General features: G+C 51.6%; 1 protein-coding gene across 3 annotated transcripts in view; it reads left to right on the forward strand.

Moving 5' to 3' along the window:
• Nucleotides 1-21,847, forward strand: part of TMEM63B (transmembrane protein 63B) — a 94,860-nt gene that overhangs the window by 43,778 nt on the left and 29,235 nt on the right. For 2 of the 3 annotated variants that reach the window (XM_030557201.1, XM_030557200.1), the window contains exons 2-4: nt 10,197-10,392; nt 12,593-12,672; nt 18,750-18,788. In XM_030557201.1, the coding sequence (XP_030413061.1) occupies nt 10,219-10,392; nt 12,593-12,672; nt 18,750-18,788 (293 nt within the window). In that variant the 5' untranslated portion in view covers nt 10,197-10,218. The remainder of the gene's footprint in view (nt 1-10,196; nt 10,393-12,592; nt 12,673-18,749; nt 18,789-21,847) is intronic. The other variant, XM_030557202.1, reaches the window with a different exon arrangement.

Here is a 21,847-nt window from a genome sequence, read left to right on the forward strand (position 1 = left end):
GTTTGGCCAAAAGTGCTGTTATTGGCCTCCAGGGTATTAGGAAGTATCCCAGAATGCCTGCTCACAACAAACCGGAAGAATGGCTGAACTCCGAGCTGCTTATCTAAAAAACAAACACAGTTCCTGTTTGCTCAAGCAAGCGAGCAGAGGCAGGCAGGGGAATTGCTTTGGAAGGTTCACAGCTGTTTGCTTGAAGAGAGAAGTCACACGGCAGAGGGGGCGGGGGGAGTCCGTGTTGAGCAGCTGCTTATGAGGTCTGAAGGCTATTTAGGAGTGCATAATTTGCATTTAGTGAATAAGAGAGGGGTGGGGGAAGGGCTCGAAACTTTTAAATTGATTGCAGGTTGGTGATGTGTATGTTCCAGTCCTTAGAACTTGCAAGGCAGGGAGCTGACAGATCCAAAAATCCTCTCTCTCTCCCCCCCCCCACACGTTTCCCCTCACCCCCCTTTTTTGAAAAGAACGTTGCAGCCACTTGAACGCTGGGATAGCTGCCCACAATGCACCACTCCCAACAGCGCTGCAAATGCTGCAAATGTGGCCACACTGCAGCGCTTGTAGCTGTCAGTGTGGCCACACTGCAGCATTTCCCTACACAGCTGTACGAAGACAGCTGTAACTCCCAGCGCTGTACAACTGTAAGTGTAGCCATACCCTGAGAGAACCCCTGGCCAGGCAGCTGTTGCAGGTTATAAAATGTAGATAGGGTAGTTAGTCTCTCCCCGCCCTTGGAGTTTCCAGTGAGGTTTCTACAGGGAATTTCTAGAGGCTGGATCGTCATCCCCCACTGGGTGGGAGGGTGAAATATACTCTGGGTAATGGCCACAAACTGCAGATTGTGACACAGATGAATGAATTGTGCCATTAATGCCTGTGCAGCACTGAGCAGTCTCATCCTTACTGTTGCCACGTCACTGCCCTGTCCTGGCCCTTTTCCCTCCACCTGCTGGGCCCTGCCCCTCCAGACATGCACAGGCCTCAGTGGGCTTGATGACAGGCTGCAGCATGTGATGCTGGATGCTTTCCCCTGTGCTGTGTTGGTATGGCCATATGTACTTCCTAGCCTGGGGTGGGAGGAAGGGCTGAGAGAGGAGTTCCCGTGTCCTATGGTTCTGTGTTCCAGGGCAGAGCTGCACCTTGGGGAAGAGACAGACATCAGGGGTGGGGAGTTTGGGTGCAGGGATGGGCCTCTCTTGTTGCAACATGGGATGTTTTATTGTTGATAGTAGGAGACATGCCAACACACCTCCCATGTTTACACACACACACACACACACACACACACACACACACACACACACACACACACTCTCTGACTGACACTGTCCTCATCGTGCTGATGAGTAGGCAGGGCACCCAGAAGCCACTGTGAAGTGTCACAGGCCACATTGTTGTTCCTGGTGTCCCTGGAGCTGCCATGTATGATGATCTGTCAGCTGCACAGTCCCAGGCCCGTAGCATGTGCTCTGCAATAGCCAAGCACAGTAGGGAGGCGAGAGGTAGCAGCAGTGTTAGGGGAGTTGCCCAAAACTGGTAGAACTGTTCTGTTTGGGGCAAGGTCTGTATCCCGGTTAGTGAGGAGCTCATCCTGTCTGTGGAATGTCTTCTGTCACGGCAGCTGATTGCTAGGAATGTCATGCAAGGTTTGATCCTAATTCCCATCCAAGAAGCCTGGACTCCCTCCCTTTCTCTTTGCTTTATTTCCTCATTCCTTTATCCTTTTACACGCTGAATCATCAAACTCTGGGCAAGCCTGGGAGAGGTGAAGAGACCTTTTCTCTGGCGGGATGGGCATTTAAAACTCCCAAGCATCTGCTCCAGTGACACATGAGGCACAATCCCAGCCACGTAGTCCAGCTCAGACCCAGGCAATACGAGTGGGACACATGGAGCACAAAGGTGTTTTTCTGAGCAAGTCCGGTGATGGGTGTGTTTGTGAGAGAGCATTGTTATACCCAGTGTACCTTGGGAGAAGCGGAACAATCTACAGTCACGGAGCTGGGTAGAGAAGTAGGATCTAACTTGCTCATCAGCCTCCTGACCTGAGACTCCCAAGTCTCTTAGATGGAGGAGAACCCCTCAGGGAGGCCGATCTGTAGCTGCCGGCATATGGTTGGTGCTGGTGGATCTAATTGTGGTTCTCAGGTCCTGCTGACTGGACACTTATGGGTTTGGGCACTTTCTGAGAAATGACACTGGTTACTGAGGCACCCCCACCAGAGCTGTGAGGAAGACAGATGTGTCTTTGCCCGCACACCCTACTAGGGCAGAGGTGTGTTTTCCCGTGGTCCCGTCTCCAGCAGGAACAGCGTGAGATGTCTGGTGCCCGGAGGGAGCATAGCCAACTGGTGCAATTCCTGTTGATTCAGCTGTCTGGGAGAGCCATGCCCACGGCTAATGCTCTGGCTAGCCAGCTGTTGAGGCTGGATCCAGGAGCAGACGTGGACAGCGAGTGTGTGTTAAGCTGTCTGCTCGGGCAGGTTGCGTGAAAGTGTCGATCCAGCTAAGACCTGCTTTTCACCTTCCAAGCAAAAGGCTGATGTGGGTGGTGCTGGGACAGAAATGGCAAGTGGCATTTCTCCAGCCGATCCCCAGACCTGTACCCAGAGTCTATTCCAGGGGGCACAGGGAATCCTCCCCCCATGAGCGCTGCCCAGAATGGTCACAGTGCTTCCCCTCCTAGTCCCACAGGCATTCACAGACTGAGGGACCTTGCTTCCGGCCAGCCATAAAGGCTTGGTCCATTCTTGGGATTCTTCTCTCGCCTCAGTTCATTGGCCGGGAGTAAATGTCACTGCCCATTGCTGTGCCAGGGCTGGGCCTTCCTGCTGCATCAGCACTGGTTATGCTGCACCTGGCACGCCAGTGCCACGGCTGGGCTGGGGCAGAGGACAGCTTTTAAATGAACAGTTGTCCTGTCTATCTTCCATCCTTGCCCAATGGCTTAGGCTTGAGGGCAGCTCCCCTTCTGTCCTCCTTGACCACACACCACACTTTTCAGGAGTTGCTTCAGAGAGAGGAGGGGGAGGAAATCCCCCACCTCAGCCAGGCTGGGAGAAAACTGACAATGGGCATGGTAGCGTCCGCTGTCCATGAAGGAGACGGGAATTGTCACTAGAGGCAGGTGTACCAATGCAACGAAATAGCAGTGAATAATTCTACATTGCACCAGGGATGGATGAGAAAGGACCAGAGATAAACCTGTCCCATCTCTCCGAGAACCCAGCCACAGCTTCCGCCCTTGAACTAGCTATTTAACACCCAGGCCATACGTGCCCAATATGTCCCACTGCTGACAAGGCACCGGGCTTCTTGGGCTCTCCTCTCCTCCGCTCCTCCGGAAACACAGAGCAGACTCAGCATTACTTAGTCACTGAGCTCCCTGACATTACCTGATTTCCCAGTTGTTAATGCCCAGTGAGTCACGAGGCGACAACCTGGCCCCTCCTGGTTCCCAGACCTCGTTTCAAGCCGCAAGACCAGGTGGTGACCAGCTGAGCTAATCAGCTAGTGGTGAAAGGTTCTGAAGCTGCAAAGCACTAGGTAGGTACTCAGTGTTGACACTGTGTTGGGGTCCATCATTTCTGGTCTGTGTACCACCTGAGATGTCCCCATTAGGAAGCAGAGCAAGGGAGATTTTTTTTTTTGGAGGGAGGGGCAGGGGAGATAGCTTAATGGTTTGAGCATTGGCCTGCTTGAGAGGGCCATTTAGGGATCTGGGGCAAAATCAGTACTTGGTCCTGTTAGTGAAGGCAAGGGGCTGGACTCAAGGTCCCTTCCAGTTCTATGAGATAGGTATATCCCTCCCCCATAAAAAAAATTTCAGATAATATATGGAGATAGCTCAGCAGTTTGAGCATTGGCCTGCTCAGCCCAGGGTTGTGAGTTCAGTCCTTGAGGGGACCACTTAGGGATCTGCGGCAAAAATCAGTACTTGATCCTGCTAGTGAAGGCAGGGGGCTGGAGTCGATAACCTTTCGGGGTCCCTTCCAGTTCTATGAGATAGGTATATCTCCATTATTTAAATTCCAGAGAGCTTGGGGGGGGGGGTGAAAAGGAGGGGAGAAGTCCTTTTTGGAGTCATTGCAGACTCTCCAGACCACTTAGGCAGCTGGAAGCCCTCTAGTGTCAGAACCAGTGCTTCCCTTCTGCACGCTTGTCTGTCTTTGTAGCTGACCTGAACCACAATATGGCATACCTGACATGGCAGTTTTACTTCTTTCCTTGACCAGTACCTCTCCACACTGCTATCTAGAGATTATGCAAGAAAAACTGAGCGCATCCAAGCAAAGCCTGTCTGAACTTGCAGTGCTGGTGCCAAAGAACACTTACATTTATCCATGTGAGAGCTGGAGGCTTTTGCTTCCAGCAATGCACCAGAACTTGGGCTGTGTCTTTAAGAAATAAATGCTTTCAAAATGTGCTGCCAATTAATACTAATGCTCTGCACTAATTCAATCAACTTCTGTATGAGAGGAGTCAAAGCAAGCAAGAGCTGTGCCTGGTAGGTTGTTGGGTTTTTTTTAAAGGCACTGGGGTGACCCTGGGAACCACAGACCAGTGAGCCTAGCTGGTTGGAATAATTTAAAAATGGTATTATAAAACTCTTAGCTATGGACTAACCAGTATAGCTTCCACAAAGGAAAATCATGTCTCATTAATCAATTGGGATTCTTTGAACATGTCAGTAAAATAGTGGTAATGGAGATCTGGTCATCCTAATTTACTGAAACAGTCAAAAAGCCTTAATAAAGTCTCTCACAAAAAGGCTATTAAGGAAACTAGTGATGGGAGGAGATGTACTGTCATGGATCAGAAGCTGGATAAGTGACCAGTAACAAAAAATTGGAATAAATGGTCAAATTTTCAACATGGCAAAAGGTTGAAAGCAGGGTACCACAAGGTTCCGTACTACGATGATGATGTTAAATATATTTATTAATGCTCTAGGCAGGAGGGTGCGCAAAGAAGTAGCCAAATCTGCACATGACCTGGAATTTTTTAGGTTAGTCAGGACCAGACAAGACTAAGGAACGCCAGAGTGACATGACATATAGCTAAGTGAAGGGGCAAAATAATGGTAGATGAAACTCAATATTGAAAAATGCAAGGGAATGCACACTGAAAGGAATAACTTGTATATTGCTCAGCCATCGCAGGTTCTAAATTAACTGTAATACTCGGGGAAAGAGTGGTATGGTTCATTAACAACTTCTGCTCATGATCCTCAGATGCATGAGGAATAGGATAGAGAAAAGTACTGAAAATATTATCTCATTATGTAAATCAATGGCACAGCCTCATTTGGTAGGTCAGTAAAGTCCTTGCAGGCAGAGGAGGTATTCAGAGGTGGGCAAGAAGATTGAGCAGAGGCTGGGAAAAACTTTGCATGAAGGGAGATCAAAATAACTGGGACTGTTTAGCTCAGAGAGGAGGCACATATATGTGGACATAATGGTGTATACAACAAAGAATGGTCTAGGGAAGTGAGAGTGGATGCTCTTAGGCTATGTCTACACTAGCGCTTTTGTCGGTCGGAGTGTGAAAAACACACACACACACACCCCCAATTGACATAAGTTAAACCAACAGAAGCACCAGTGTGGACAGCCCTATATCAGCAGCAGATGTTCTCCCACCTACATAGCTACCGCTGCTCATTGGAGTGGTTTAATTATGCCGATGAGAGAGCTCTCTCCCGTAAGCATAGAGCTGCATCAGTAAAGCGGTGCTGCTGTGAGGTCTCTAATGTAGACATAGGCTCATTTACTCTTTCTTATAACACAAGTGAAAGGAAATTGAAAGGGAATAGATTTTAATATGGATAAAAGAATATGGTCTGATTCGGCATAATTAATCTGTGGAACTCACTGTCATCAGAAGTCATTGAGGCCAAGAGTGTAGCAGGATTCAAAAAAAGTGTTGGCCTTTCTGTTGTTAATGAGACCATCCAGAGTTACACTGAAGAGGACAGAAACCCTCCTGTTTCAGGGCATGTGCCAGCATTCACCCGACAAGGCTAGGAAGACGCTTCCCTGTAGATGTTTTTTTCCACACTTGCCCATTACAGGGATCATTACACTTTCCTCTGAAGAATCTGGTCTGGTCACAGAGAGGATACAGGGCTAGATGGACCTCTGGGCTGATCCAGAATGGCAATCACTGTGTTCCAGATCCACAAAGGTATTTTGGCTCCTAACTTCCATCGAATCCAATGAGAGAGACATGGTGGGGGAGGTAATATCTTTTGTTGGCCCAACATCTGTTGGGGGAGGAGACAAACTTAACAGAGCTCTTCTTCACTGCAAATGACAAATGAATTCAATGGAAGTTAGGAGCCTAATACCTTTTGTGAGTCTGTTCCAATGTTCCCAACTCATCTCACACAGGGGCCATTGAACAGCCATCCTGCCGTTGTCTTATCATTTGCAACCTGGGGCAAGGAGGAAACTGGAGTCTCGGAGGTTAAGGCTCCCACTCTTGCTGCAAGATCCCCAGAGCCAGCTTCTGACCTCTCCTCCACCTTCTGAGCTTGTGTTTGGCTCCTGGGTTCAGGCAGCTTTGCCTGGAGTCCCCTCCCCACCTCAGTATGTTTCTCCTTGGAAATCCTGTGAATGGTTTCTTGGGGATTCAGATGGTCTGCACGCTCCAGTTCCTGAGAGCGGCATGCTGCAACTGAGTGAGTCTACTGGCCTGTGGCTTTGCCAGTGCCGCTCTAGCATGAGCACCCAGGTGCCTTTGTGATTGCCCCTGTCTGTCGTTGGGAGCTGCAGGCAGAACCAAACTGAGTGAAGGGCTTTCTGGGCCACGTGGAACTGACCCTTGGGAGGCAAGGATGCACAGGAGGCGCGTCCAGGGCTCCCCTGGCCCAGGTATTCACATGCACCTGGCTGTCAGGTGCCCCAAGCTCCTCTTCCTTCTTGCTACCATGGTCCTTTCTTGTCTGAGCTGTATCTAATTGGCTGTAATGACAGCCGTTCAGCTCTGTTACTGTGGCTGTGGCTGAGCTAAGCGAGGCTAATTATTGTGCAGCTGCAGATATTGCATGGAGAGGTGGGGAGTGAGTCTCAGAGGAAACTATAGTCTGAGCTGTGAGGAAGCTTAGCCCTGTCTCTGCAGGATACATGGCTGATCCTTGAGCAGTCTGGTTTACCTACTTAGATCCTCAGAGCAAGGCTCGTTCAAGCTAGCCAGCTCTGGAGCCTGACCTGGGTTTGCTTTTTAAGGGTTTAGCCCTTACAGCTCCTCAGGGTCCCTCCTTCTACCGCTCCCTGCCCCCTTCTGACCAGGCGCTGCTCCCATCCTCACCTCTGCCCATGCATGGATCTGATAGACACAGCTGGAGAATCTGACACACAGAGCCTGGGCGGCCATTGGACAAAGCAAGCTTCCCCCATGCCCTGCCCTGGAGGGACCTACCTCTAGAGAGAAGATGGATCTCCATTGCCCATGCAGTCCTTAGACCAGGGGCAGGCAAACTTTTTGGCCCGAGGGCCACATAGGGTTTCGGAAATTATATGGAGGGCCAGTTCGGGGAGCCTTTGCCTCCCCTGACAGCCAGGCGTGGCCCAGCCCTGCCCCATATCCAACCCCTCCCCACCCTCCCGCTTCTCGCCCCCTGACAGCCATCCCCAGACTCCTTCCCTATCCAACCCCTCCTGTTCCCTGAAAGCCCCCTGGGACCCCTGCCCCTGCCTGTCCCCCACCCTCCCACATCCAACTTCCCCCTCCTTTCTGACCGGCCCACCAGGATTCCTACCCCCATTCAACCTGTTCCCCACCCTCTGACCGCCCCAACCCCTATCCACGCCCCCACCCCCTGGCCACCACCCTGAACTCCCCCGCGCTCTATCCAACCCCCCTGCTCCCTACCCTCTTACTGCTCTGCCTGGAGCATCGGTGGCTGGCAGCACTACAGCCATGCCGCCCGGCTGGAGCCAGCCACGCCACTGCACAGCGCAGAACACTGGGTCAGCCCCGGCTCTGCAGCTGCGCTGCCCCAGGAGCTCACAGCCTGGCCACCCAGAGCATTGCGCCGGCAGCAGAGCGAGCCAGCCGAGGCTGCAGGGAAGGGGGAACAGTGGGGACGGGACAGGGGCTAGCCCCCTGGGCCAGGCGCTATAGGGCCAGGCAGGAGGGTCCCACAGGCCATAGTTTGCCCACCTCTGTGTTAGAGTGAAGCTGCCTACAAGAGGGCTAATCGATGCTAATTGAGCTAGTTCCTGCTGACAGTGGTGGTGTTTTGTGTGAGGGTGATGGGGCTATTTCCTTCTCTCTTTTGACTCAGGTCTATAAATAACTAATCTCTGCCCGTTCCGGATCCCCTGGAGTGGCTGACACTCACTTGTGCACTGCTCCCTCCAGCACTTTTTCCGGTCCTTTATCCAGTCTAGTTGTGAACATCCCGACTGATGGAGTTTTAGCCCTTCCCTTGGGACAGTGCGCAGCCTCCTAGATCTCAGCCAAGGTTTCTGATGCTCCTCGTCTGTCATTTCACTCTGTCGCTTCTCCTTGACTCTTCCTCCAGTCGCTTCCCCCCCCGCCCCGATGTTCATAGCTCTGATTTCTAGCAGATTGTTACCATTTTCTCCGTTGTCAGTTTCATATTTCCCTCCAGCCTCTTACCATTTTTAGATGATCCATAAGGGTCCTCTTTAGAGCCCATTGAAGTTGGTGGAAAGATTCCCATTGACTCCAATAGCTGTTGGATCTGGCCCTCTAGGCATTCCAGGTTTGTTGATGCCCCATTGTGAAGGTCTTGCTCAAAGCTGGCTGCAGTATTTGAAGTGGGGTTTCTCCAGTGCTATATCAGACAGAGCCTCCACTCTCTGATCTACGCGCAGCCCAAAATCGCAGGGGTCCTTATTTAATTTTGCTGCTCAACTCCATTGCAGGCTCCCGTGTCGTTTGCTCTGAGCTGCCCAGGTCTCTCCCTCCCACAGAGTATCTGTTTCTGATTCATTTTGCCAGGATGAATAAAGCTGGCAGCCTCTCATGTTATTCGTCCCTGATCACTTTGTCACAGCTTGCCCTTGCTGTCCTGCTTTCCCCTCTCCTCTCTAATGATGTCAGCACCCTCTCTCTCTTATTCTCACCTGTGAATTTAATTTAAGGTGATGTTTGGCTTCTTTTTCAGATCATTAGTGATACTCTTAAATAAAATCCCAGCCTCCTCCCAATTGCCACTGGACACCACTAGCCAATCAATACGCTGCTGTTTGTCATGGCCTTTTGTTTACAGTTCTTCCACCAGCTACAATCCATGTGACTAGGTCTCAGCTGAGCCACTGGAGAATTATTTTTTCAAGAAAGAGCTCCTGGGACACAGCAGCAAATCTCCCTTCCCATGGGCCAGTGTCCAGACAGCCTTGTTCTGGGTGATGATGTCCAAGCTCCCAAGCTAAACAGGGTGGGGCTGGCTTGGGACTTGGATGAGAGATGTTCAAGAAAAACCCAAGTGTTCCAGGAAGTAGTGTTGACCATTCAGCAAGGGGTACTCTTTTTCCTCTTGGTCAGTAATGAACCAATGTCCCAGTGTGGTGCTTGGTCCTTTATAAACCACCCTAATGCTGTTTCTCGTCACTGCTTCTGAAACTGTGATCCACTGTGATCCCAGCTCCTTTTCCCCCTTTTAAAAGATGGGCACTACATTAGCCCTTCTCCAGTCTTCCGGGACCTCTCCTCTCATCCATGGGTTTGCAGATATTATTGTCAATGGCTCTGAGTTTCTTCAGCTAAGTCTTTCAGCACCCTGGGGTGAATAGCATCAGGCCCTGCTGATTTGAATGTATTCAAATTGGTTAGAAGATCCCTGACATGTTCTTTATTTATTCTGAGCTGCATCCCTTCCCCTTTATTGTCTGTGGTAACTTCACTAGTCGTCTGGTCACATGTTATTTTTTGAGAGAATTCTGAAGCAAAGTAGGTCTCGTCTTCCCCAGTCCTTTGGTACCTCCCTGGCTCTCCAGGACTTCCCACACGTGATCGCTGGCCAGTTAGTAACTTCATTAGCCAGCTCCCTTTGAGACTGTAACGCAAGAGGCCGCTATGCGGAGGAGGTTGGATGGAGGTTGTGGGAGATGGCAACGGCTGAGCTGGCCTTGGGATCTCCTCACCTGGCACTACCTCCTGTTAAGCGGGCTGCAGACTAGTTGGTCGGGTGTGTTTCTAACTGTGTCTTTTCCCCCCTCCTCCAGGTAAGACGATGAGGCAGTAGAGATGCTTCCCTTCCTGTTTGCCACCCTGGGCTCAGCAGGAGCCACCTGCAAGGTCCCCGACTGTAACAGCACCAAGGATTACTGCTACAGTGCCCGCATCCGCAGCACTGTGCTGCAGGGCTTGCCCTTTGGGGGAGTGCCCACCGTTCTAGCCCTGGACTTCATGTGCTTTCTGGTAAGTCTCCCGCACCACTGTGCTGTTGCTGTTTGCCGGCGGGGGAAGGGAGGTGTACGGCTGTGAGGATGAAGGATGGACACAACTAGTCAGGACTCCTGGGTTCTATCCCATGATGTGGGAGGAGGAGTGTAATCCACTGATTAGAGCTGGGGCACGTGGGAGTCAGGACTCCCAGCCCTGGTTGCCTGCTCAGGAGAGAGAGTGGTTAGAGCTAGGACTCCTGAATTCTCCTCTCACCTTTTGTGATCTTGGGCAGGTCACATGACTGCTCTGTGCCTCGGTTTCCCCTCGATGAGGCAGGGATTATGACCTCCCAGAGGTGGTGCGGTTCTGAAGCTCAAAGAATTAGCACTTGCCAAGCGCTTTGACAAAGCCCTAGAAAGCACAATATTGTTCTCTCCTTCCCCACCCGTGTGCTGCTCTAACGCAGCCCCCTCCCCTGGCAGCGGTAGCTGGCCAGCTGGGGAACCCCGGCTCTCAGTCATCAAAGCACAATGAGGTTTTTTTTTAATAGTTTTAAGAAAAAAATGCCACGGCTGTGTCCCTGCTGAAATGACGCGGCGCATTGCGGGCAGGGCGAGCTTGCCTGGCAGCCCTGCCAGAAGAAACAGTGCCAGGGCGTTCAGTCTCCATGGTCTATTCAGTCCTTTGGTTTCTCTAGCTGGGCTGCTGACGAAAGGGCCGGTTAGGGCCAGCTGAGACTATCGTGATGAGCAGACTCGGATTCAGGCCTCCCAAGCCCGGCTTCGTGCCACATCCCTCCAGCCCTAGCTCATGTCACGCTAAGGAGTGGCCTGAACTTGAGAGGCAGGAAGACAGGGATGGGGAGAGTGTCGGGGCTGGGAACATGGAGATTTGGGGTGGCCACTAGGGCGATTTATGCGACTAGGGCCAACCTAATGCCAAGGCAATGGGCTTTCCTGCCTTGCCAGCCCCCCTCTGATTCTTCTGCTGCTTACTGCGTAGTCCGAGAACAGATGGCTCAATCTCCGCTAGTGATATCGGGGCTTGGGACGCAGCAGGGGGTCATCTGTTTGTGCTCTGGAGAACTGGCCAGGTCGCCACCTATTATTATTGGTTTGTATTACCATAGTGCCTAGGAGCCCTAGTCATGTGCTAGGTGTTGGACAAACGCAGCCTTGATCTGTGTGCATTGCTGGCAGAATGGATGACCCAGCATGCTTCCGCTCTGCCTGTGCATCAGCCAGCAGCCGCTCCTGTGGGGCCCTGAAGCTAACAATGCCCTCGCTCCCCCCCAATTCACAGAGCTTCTTCATCTGGGGTCTCTGTGTTGGATCCACATCTCTGGCGTGGCCTGTGTCAGCTGTAAGCTGTGGGCACACGCTGCTCATGGCTGGCTTGTCTCCTCTCAGCCCCTGTCCTGCTCGGATGCATTTCCGGGCTGGGACAGGATCAGCTGCGGGCGAATGCTGCCACGCCCTGCTGTGGGGTGCTTTCAGAAGAAGGAGCTGTAATATGCAAGCAGTGTAGTTCCCAGCCACTCTTGGAGCAGGATAGCAGCTGGGGAAGGTACTGGAGCTCTGGGCTCTGGTGGGAGAATGCTACAGACTCACTCCAGGGAACAGATGTGGGCAATCCTGCATCCCTCCCGTTTTCTGGGTCTGGATGCCCAAACAAGGGCCATGTTGGTGCCTTGCCAGGAACTGCAGGGCTGCACCCAGCACAGCCAGAACAGAGCAGATTGCAGCCCCCTTGGAGTCCAGGAGTTCTGCAGTGCACCCCTCTCCTCTGCGCTGTATCTTTTCCCCACCCCACCAAGAGCGGGCCTCAGGGAAGCTTTTGCTCTCCTATCGTATGCTGCCATCCATTCAGCTGCAGTAGCTGAGACACCCAAGCAGAGCCTGACACTCGCTCTGTAGTGCTGCCACCTCTGACAGCAGGTCAAGCTGTGATAGCGCAAACGTGGTCACTGGGAGGATCTCGTGCTTGTGATGTTGGATCCCACTTCCCTGTCAGCTCCTCTCTTTCCAGGTCTTGCTGCGGCACCTGAGTGACAAGAGTCCAATTCCTTATGCCATACAAGCAAGCCAAGCACAGATCCAGCTGCTTCCTCTGTCCCCTGCCATTGTTCCCTCCATGCCAGGCAGATGGGCGGTGGGGAAGAGCGGGATCAGGGAGGGCTGCTTCCACAGCCAGAGGGGCTTTGTCTCATAGCTTCCCCTTTGCACTTTTGCAGGCACTGTTGTTTGTCTTTTCGATCTTGCGTAAAGTAGCCTGGGACTATGGACGTCTGGCCTTGGTGACTGATGCTGACAGGTAAGGTCAGGATGGGGGTGGGCTTGAAGAAAACGGGGTACAAGGTTAAACCCTCTGCTCTGTGCCCAGATGGCAGCGGGGGTGGGGAAGGAGTAGTGCTCAGGTTGGTCTAACCCAATGAATCCCAGGAACAGGAGTCCCTGCAGCCCAACATGCCAGTCCTTTGTCATTCCGACTTCATCCCTGTGCAGGAGCAAACTCTGGTGGCTCTGAAGGTAGGATTGTAATGTATGGTTTATGATTCCTACAGCAACAGTGTGCACAATACTTTGCAGGCTCTACAACACAGGACAGCTCCCTGCCTTGTGGGAACAGCAATAGCCCAGCAAGGGATGGGCAAGGAAGAGGGTGTGGTGGGGAAGAGGCTATGGGAGGGCAAGGTCTGACGCAATAACAACTTTGTTAGCTGGAGGAGATTGTACCTTTTCTTTTCTGTACTGATTTCTTTTTAAGTAGATTGGGAGTCACGGGCTGGGATTTCAGATACTGTAGCTCTTAACTGTACAGGTCATGGCACTAAATCTGAGGAAGCAAAGATAGCCAAGCGTGAATGGCTCAGAAGCAGGGCTCTGAGCTGGAAGTGTGAGCAAAGGGAGTCCGGAGAAGAGATCCCAGGGAAGTTATTGATGGCTGTGTTAGTGGCTGAAGGGAAAGCTTTCCCCCTAACTGCTAGTGGAATCTTAGTCTTAAAATATAATTGAACATGGCTAGGCTAAGACACTGCCACGTGAACTGAAAACTGGCTGAAGGACTGAGCCAAGGGTTCCGATGATGAAGTGCAGTGTATCAGCTGGAGGAGGTGTCTAAAGATCCGCGCTGGTTAGGACCTTCTTTACTGAAATGGCAGAAGAGTATGTGAATGTTAATGAGTCTGTTGCAGGACTCCAGCTTGACAGTGAAGCAACAAGAGGCAGAGTAGGTTCAGGGGCTGCGCTGTTCTCCTTATTCCATGATGTTCCTTGTTTCAAATCCCAACTGCTAGATGATCGTGTGTTGAGATGCTGCTCAGCTCTGGCAGAGAGGGCCTTTAGAATGGGTTCCATGCTCTCTGGGTCATTGCACCCATGTACGTTAATTCCAGTGCCAAGCTCAGGCCTTTAGACCAGTGTTTCTCAACCAGTGGCTCACAACCCCAGGGGGGCATCAAAGGCAGTCGGGATCATGACAAGGAATTGGAAGAGTTATTACGCTGTAAAGCACAGGAAATCTCACATGCCCTTACACTTCAGGGTCCAGTGTTCTCCGCCAACCACACCCACAAATGAAACTATCCAGGCTTTGCGCTGTTTGCATTGATACATCTCCTCCTCTTCCTTTTTATACAGGGGGGATTGTGACATTTTTTGACAAGAAATAAGGGGTCACCAGCCTGAAAAGGGTGAGAGACACTGGCCTGGGTCGTGCTGCCCATCTCGTACACCCAGCACCAACTGCCTGCCCTTGTAACTGGCCCGGTCTGCTCTTCCCAGGTTCCCCATTTGTTCTTCAGCTTTAGGGGGGACATTTTTTCTCTGTTGACTTGCTCAGTCCCTTTGAGAACTGTGCAAACTTCAAATCTCCCTGCCTGGTCCTCTCCTCCCACCCATTCACCAACACATCTTTCCTCCAAACTTAGCTCCCTCAGACCTGGGTGCCCTCCAGACCACTCAGAGCCTCCTTCTGTGTGGGATGGGCCCCGCCTCACACGACAGGCGAGGTCCTATTCAATCCTGGTGCAACCTGTGCCTGCTGGGTGTAGTGCTCTGTCCTCCTGTAATGACACTTAGACCACTTAGAAATTAATGAGTCTGCTGCAGCCTCAGCTAAGAGACATGTGCCTTTCAGCTTATGCATTAAGCTTCGGAGGTCCCAAGTTCAATCCCATCTGCCGAGAACCAGGGTCTGTTGGCATTACACTGGCACAGCTTGGCTAGCAGGTGAATCCTCACCCTATGCTCAGACAGCCTGCTGCACTTGCTAGCACCTATCCGTGAATAACCGCATTATGTCTGGCATTATGTCAGGGTGCTGCCAACTGGAAGAAGAGCTGCAGCTAACACGGAACAAAAAATGCCCAGCTGGCAAACTAGGGCACTAGGAGGCCCGGAGGAGAGTCGCTGAGACAGCAGCAGGTATTGGCAGCAGAGCATCCCCATCTGTTTGCACATAGCCTCAGTAGCACAGCCATTGGTGGGGGCTCGTGTGAACTGGCAGGGAAGGGCTACATGGGAGAGTTTGCAGGAAGCCATGATCCCGGCAGGGGAGTTGAGGGGGGCACTAGTTTGAGAACTGTGCCAGTTTCCAGCTATTTCATGCTGGCCTTCTAGCAGACAACCAGGTTCTCCTATCCATCCCGGGGCAGGCAGCAGGGAAAAGGCGACTGGGATGCTGCTTCCCTGGAGAACACTTTGGATTTTCCCATGAAATGTGATGCCCAAATGCTGCTAGCTTTGGGTTGGTACAAAAAACCCAGCCCCCATGGGATCCTAAAGGTGACAGCTGGCCAGAGCCCAAAGACACTCTGTGTCTGTGCACTGATGTACGATCCATGTACGGAGACACAGCCCCTGCCCCAGGGGGCCTGCCGTCTCAATTAAACAGACAAACCTTTTGCCCCTCGGGTAACCCGCAGCACGGACACACTCCATGCAGAACAGATAGGAGCTGGAACAACAACATTATCTGTGTGAGGGTTTTTCTGGCCACCTCCTGTTCCTGACTGAGGCAGGGAGAAGATGAGAATGCCTCTTCCAGTCCTGTGCAGATAATTGTGGGGAGCTGGTGCAGAGGCCAGGGCCATTCTTTCAGGTCCTATGTTTGCTACTGATGTGGATGGGAAGAGATTACATCCCTCAGGTTAAAGAAGAAATCTGGGGCTGAGAGGAGGCAGCCAGAGTCCTGTCGCATCACAAGGGAACGCAAATTGCTCTGCCCCATCAGTAAATGGTCCCATAGGGCCGATTCGTCTAGCGGCAGGAGTGGGGATGGGAGATCTCTGCAACTGGATCCTTGGGAGCCATAGGGTGAAAAGTTTCCAGTTAACATAGAGTTGTTAAAGATGAAGGTGCAAAAAAGCCCAACATAATCTTCAGCTGTGAGCCTTTAGATGGGACACAGAAAATGCATTTAGCAGAGGACCAGTAGGCATCACTTTAAAATGATAAAACTCAACTTTATTCAAAAGCAAACTGCATCGCTAAGCAAACAGGGGTGCAATTACTACGTAATCAATGAGCGATCAGTCCACTGACAGCAGCCTGATGATCCCGGAACCGAACGGGGCCCTTTGGATGTTTATTGGCGCTCCTTCCAAATTAACAAATCGACTCCTTTTATTTTATAATCTATTATCATACTACTTAACATTACACTGCCCCTTACCATAATTACATTTCCTCCTCCTCCTCATTGGCTCTTTACATTACACATTATGTAAACGAACATCTGACCCAATGTCCTTCCCATACTATCAACAGACAGAATTATAATAAACATTCACATTTCTCAAAAACACCCATTAGAAACCCTGCTCAAAACATAACGGCACCGTAACCCTGGCTCACGTCCTTGCTAAATGCAGTTTTCCCATCTTACTGTCTGCGGCTTCTCGCTAACTCGCAACCTCCATTCCCCTGTCTCCTCCAGACTTAGGCCCTAAATGTAACTCCCACTAATTTCTTAATCTAAACCATCCTATAGGCTGCACCGTGCACACTGTGTGTGGGTGGCCCTGATTTGTCTCCACTTCTGCTGGTGGAAGCTCGGTCAGCTGCATCAGTGTGTGGCGGGAAAGGCTGCATTGAGGACCAGGGCCAGAGGGCAGCACCCGCGATCTGAGGCTCTCCCAGATAGGTGGTTCCCTGGCGCCAGCGCTCCTGGTCTTCTCTCATGTCACTGCTGACTCTTTGGCCCCTGCCAGGGAGGAGGGAGTTCTGTGATGTGACACTTTCATGCAGCCCATTCAGGATGCACCAGACAATGGAACCTGGGTCAAATCCTGCATCCCTGGGAGTCAGTGGGGTTTTACCATCATCTTCAGTGATCTCTGCCTCTAGGAAAGGCAGAGCTGCTTGCCCTAAACTGTCCCCTCTCCTAACATAAAACACAGGGCCTCCTTCCCTCTCTGTCAGTCTGGGCTGGCCGGACAGCACTGTAGGGAGAGGCCTCCATGCACAAGAACTGCTCAAGGGAAGGAACAAAAGAGAGACGGGAAGGGAAGCTGAACCAGCGGGTTCCTCTGACTTAGCCCTGCAGGGATCTTGGCCTAGCCTGGAACGGCAGCACCAGATCAGAGGCCCCAGTCAGGGCAGTTCTCTCAGCTCACCAGGCTCGATTCTTCAGCAGCTGGCCCAGTCTGGGCTGGAGCTGGGCTGACATTCCCAGGGAGAACAGTTCCTGAAGATCAGCTGGTGTTTTCTCTTTCTTTTTTAGCTGCCATAGGAGGGTCCCACCTAGTTGTGGTGGCCCCCTCTGCTGGAATGGCAGGACAGATTACTCAGCACATTTGTAAAGAGCTGTGCATCATGGGATACGCGTGAGTTCCCTGGGCCTTACACTCGTTACACTCCTTACACTAGGGAGTGGAGAACTCATTTCACCAGATTTAGGAGCCACTTGTATATTGTTGGTTCTAGATTTGGGACAGAACCTGGAGTTTTGGGGGTTCCCTGAGTTCTGGGCTGCTGTGTATTTCCTTATTTAATTCCCTGAGGCCAGGCAAGCTAATCTGTCCTTGAAGACAGTGTTTGCACTGGCTCAGGAGGGGAAAACAATGTTTGTTTCATTCCGTTTGGGGAAGCAGTAGTTTAAGTGATGGGGCAAATGTTCTGCAAAACCCCAGATTTAGATGCAAACCCAAGTAGAATCTGAGAGGTTCCCAGAGCCCAGCGCATCCTAGGGTCTCCCACTCCAAACTAAAGACCCTTCTCTAGACTGCCTCTACTGCAGTGCAGATCTCATTGGTGTGTGTTACAGACGGAGCCAGCACCAGAGGTATCAGGGTTCTCCTCCTACTCTGAATTCTGGGGTACAGATGTGGGGACCCGCATGAAAGACTCCCCAAAGTTTTTATATTCTACCAGCTTAGGTTAAAACTTCCCCCAGGCACAAATTCCTTTCCTTGTCCTTGGATGGTATTGCTGCCACCACGAAGTGATTTACACAAAAATTCAGGGAAGGATCACTTGGAATCCCTATTCCCCCAAAATATCCCCCCAAGCCCTTTCATCCCCTTTCCTGGGGAGGCTTGAGAATAATATGCCAACTAATTGGTTAGCAGTGTGAGCACAGATCAGACCCTTTGTCATCAGGACACTGAAATCAACCAGGTTCTTAAAAGAAGAACTTTATAATAAAGAAAAAAGTAAAAGAATCACACCTGCAAAATCAGGATGGAAGGTAACTTTACAGGGTAATACAAAGATTTAAAACACAGAGGACTCCCCTCCAGGCTCAGCTTCACCGTTACAAAAATAGGAATAAAACTACCTCTGTATCACAGAAATTCACAAGCTAAAACAAAAGATAACCTAACGCATTTCCTTACCCTACTTACAAGTTCTGTAGTTTTAGATTGATTATTCCAGGTATATTTTCAGGAATGTTGTACCTGCTTGGCTTCTTCCTCCATCCGGAGAGGGAACAAACAAAGAGAACAACAAACAAATCCTCCGCCCCCACTCAGATTTGAAATTATCTTCTTTCCTCCTTGGTCCTTCTGGTCAGGTGCCAACTAGATTATTTGAACTGCTTACCCCTTTACAGGTAAGGCGATTCAGTACAGCTGTCAAGGAGGGATTTTATGCTACTGCATACATAAAGGTTGTTACCTTTCTCTCTGTATTTATGACGAGATGTGCATGAGATTTCCAGACAAACATGAAGAGCCTTGCCCTGAGGTTCCTGCAGCATGCTGGGAAACTGAGTGCTGCAAGGAAGTTTTTCCGTTATTTTCTCTCTCTGATCTGATTTGTTGACAGGTTTCTCCCCAGGATGGTGAGGAGCAACCCGGCACTGTCTGCTAGGGCTGAGGAGGCTCCCTGTGGGTGCTGCAAAGTTCCCATTGTTGTAACCCTCCCTTTTTGTTTCTCTGCCCCCAGGCGGCGGCGCTGGCAGATGGAGCGAGAGGAGCGGGAATAGTATGTTGTTGTTTTTTCAGGGTATTTTCCTTCCCTCTCTCTCCTGTTTTTTTCCTTTGGAAATGGCTAGGGGTTCAGGGCAGGGATTAGTGTCTCCTGATCAATGCAGATTCTTCAGCCATACGTCAAAGCTGGGAAGGGACGGGGCTCGTTCTGGTCCCTCTCAAACAACAACAATGCCACTGTGATCCTGGGAGGGTACCACAGCACTTACCCTGCTTCACCACAAATTCATATGTGTTCTGGGACAGGGACAAAATCGTGCCCGTTTCCAAAGGCTGGCTGGGTCCCCACACTGCTTACCCCTAGATCTTTTCCTCCACCCTTCCCCTGTGTCTATGGCTAGTGAGGCAACAGGGATACTTGGGAACCCTGGATACAGACTACCTGTCATTATTGCTGTTTTATTGGGGTGAGTAGGGAAAGGGGTTTCTCTCACCCCCTGTTCAGAGCTAGGCTTTGATGATATAAGCTTTAAGGAAGCCAGAATTCAACTACCACACCCGAAGAATAAGCAGCTGTGAATAATGCACTGGTGCACTGTCCCATCTTCCCAATCCCTCCCTCCAGCTCAGCCAATAATGCAGACATGAGCTTCCTATTACAGAACCATTGCCAGCACCATTTGGTACCTTGGCTTGGCACTGCGCATTGTAGACCCCAGCAGCAAGTATGTGGGCTGGTCAGCCAGACTCTGAGTAGCCCCTTGTACAGCCACACGTTCTTCTTGTTTCCCCACTGGGGATGTCCCTTTGCATTTTGACTTTTTCTTAAAAATGTTCCATCTCCAACAGAACAGCAGTCTAGAACATAAGAACAGTCACGCTGGGTCAGACCCAAGGTCCAGCTAGCCCAGTATCCTGTCTTCCGGCAGTGACTGGTAGCAGATGCTTCAGAGGGAATGAACAGAACAGGCGATCATCAAGTGATCCAGCCTCAGTCGTTCGGCGGTCAGAGGCTTAGGTCTGATAGCTGAGTCTTTGGCTTGAGAAAGCGTCTGGCCCTCGTTCTGTGTGTCTGGCTCACTTGGGGTGATGCAGGAAGCACCAGTGCCCAGTCACTCATCCTCCTGCATGTGGGCCCTGGCTGGCTGATGGGACTCAGGCCAATGCTGCGCTGCCAGCGTGAGGACTCAGGAGGAGAGGCCTGCTGCCTGTAGCCATGTGCGCCTATGCAGGGAGAGAGCATCTCATGCTGGTCCCAAATCCTGCAGCTTTTCTTGTGTTTGAATCTTGGTGAGGCTGTGTGATGAACTGTTCCCAGACTAACTTATCTGCCTTTTTGCCAACAATGTGGGTGCTGGGCCCCATCTAGAGAGAGGCCCCATCTCTCCTAGCCACAGTGCTGGCTGGGGGGAGGCGCAGATCTAACTGTGGGTGCTGCCCAGGGAGATGCAAGCAGGTACTGGTTGCTCTTTGAGTCCACTCAGTGTGAGCGAGGCAGCAGAGATGGGACAGACCTTTCACACCACCCACTACCGGGGCCTAGAGCAAACACGTCCAAAGAGACTCCGCGGCTTCTCCCAGTTCTTCCTCCCTCTTTCTCAGCCAGTAGCAGGCACAGGCCTCGTGGGTGGTCTCTGGAGGGGGTCTCCCCAACCTGCTGTTTGAACCTTGATGTGAGGCTCACCTCCAAGTCATGGAGCTGAGGGAGGAAACCCTGTCCAGACCCCTCCTCTTCCATGGCTGACAGCAGCTTCCCTCCCCCAGTTATAAGCTGGGCTGGGACATCGCACCCACGGAGAGGCAGTGCCAGCCACAGTGAGCCTGGTAGGTTCCCGCTGGCACATTGCTCCTTGCTAGCAAATATCTGGCAGCTTCATGTGGTGTGTTTTTGTGTCAGTCTGTCCCTGCACACTCCAGTCTGTCTGCTTCCGCCCTGGGCCTCTCGGTCATCTGGCTCCCGGGGAGTCCCCGCACAATCAGTGAGTCAGCTGAAGCAAAGGAGAAGGCCGCTGCATACCATAACGAGACCAGCCCGCATCTCTCAGGTAGGAGTTGGGAGCTCACAGCCCTGCATGACTCCCCACCCACTCCGCTGCCTGCATCACATCGACATCACACCGCTGCAAACCTCCTCATCTGCCTGGCAACACGTTGCCCACTGGCTCCCCCTGGTGGGTGCTGTATGTGTTCATTTCCCTGTGCACAGGATTTTCACTCCTCCAGTGAGTCATAGCTGCGCAGAAAGCGAATTCTGGACGATGCAGATGCGGGGAAGGCCTGCCTGGTCCCATCTCGACGGTCTCTTGGAGACCAGGCAGGATCAGGCCCTACAGCAAATTTTGCTAGAGCTTTGCCCAGCCTGGCGTTAAAGGTCCTAGTTGCCGGGGCTGCCAGTGCCCCGTGGGAGCCCAGTGTATCTCATTTCAGGAGGTGTCTCCCAAGTGTCATTCGGAATAATCCTTTTTGTTAATATTGCAGCATTACTCCTAGTTATGCCTCTGCATCCCCCTAAACAGACCCTCCTCTCCTCCTCCTCCCCCCACTCAGTTCCCACTCTCTCATTGCCGAGCCAAGCTCGTCAGATTTAACCCTCCTTACTCTTTTCTCTAAATTGGTCCCTCGCTGCCTTTCTCTGCACACCCTCGGTTTGTCGTCTTTCTGGTACTGAGGAACTCAGAACAGAACACAGTCACCGAGCTACGGAGCCAGAGAGAGGAGCTAGCCCCTCCCTGCTCCAGGCCATAAGGCATGTGGAACTGAGGGGCCCAGAGCTGAACGTGGGATCCCAGTGTAAGTCTCCCAGGGCAATGGAGAGAATGACTCTCCCTTGTGGAGGGGTGTGTCTGCATATGCAGCCTAAGACCTGCAAGCATCTGTCTCATCAGCTCTTCGCTCTCATTTCTTCCCATATCCCTTGAAGCTTTTTTAATCACCCTTCGCTCATGGCATTAATTCCTATGTAGGTGGCAGCTGGGATGGAGGGAGAGCCAAGTTCTTTCAGAGCTGCTTTGCTCTTCTCCAGTCTCCTCTCAGGACACTTGGCAGGCAACACGTATCATCATAGGCCTTACCAGGGAATCGCTAATGAGGACCATTTGCCTCTTTCTCACTTGC

Source organism: Gopherus evgoodei, chromosome 3, assembly GCF_007399415.2.
Source record: "Gopherus evgoodei ecotype Sinaloan lineage chromosome 3, rGopEvg1_v1.p, whole genome shotgun sequence".
Classification (NCBI taxonomy): domain Eukaryota; kingdom Metazoa; phylum Chordata; order Testudines; family Testudinidae; genus Gopherus; species Gopherus evgoodei.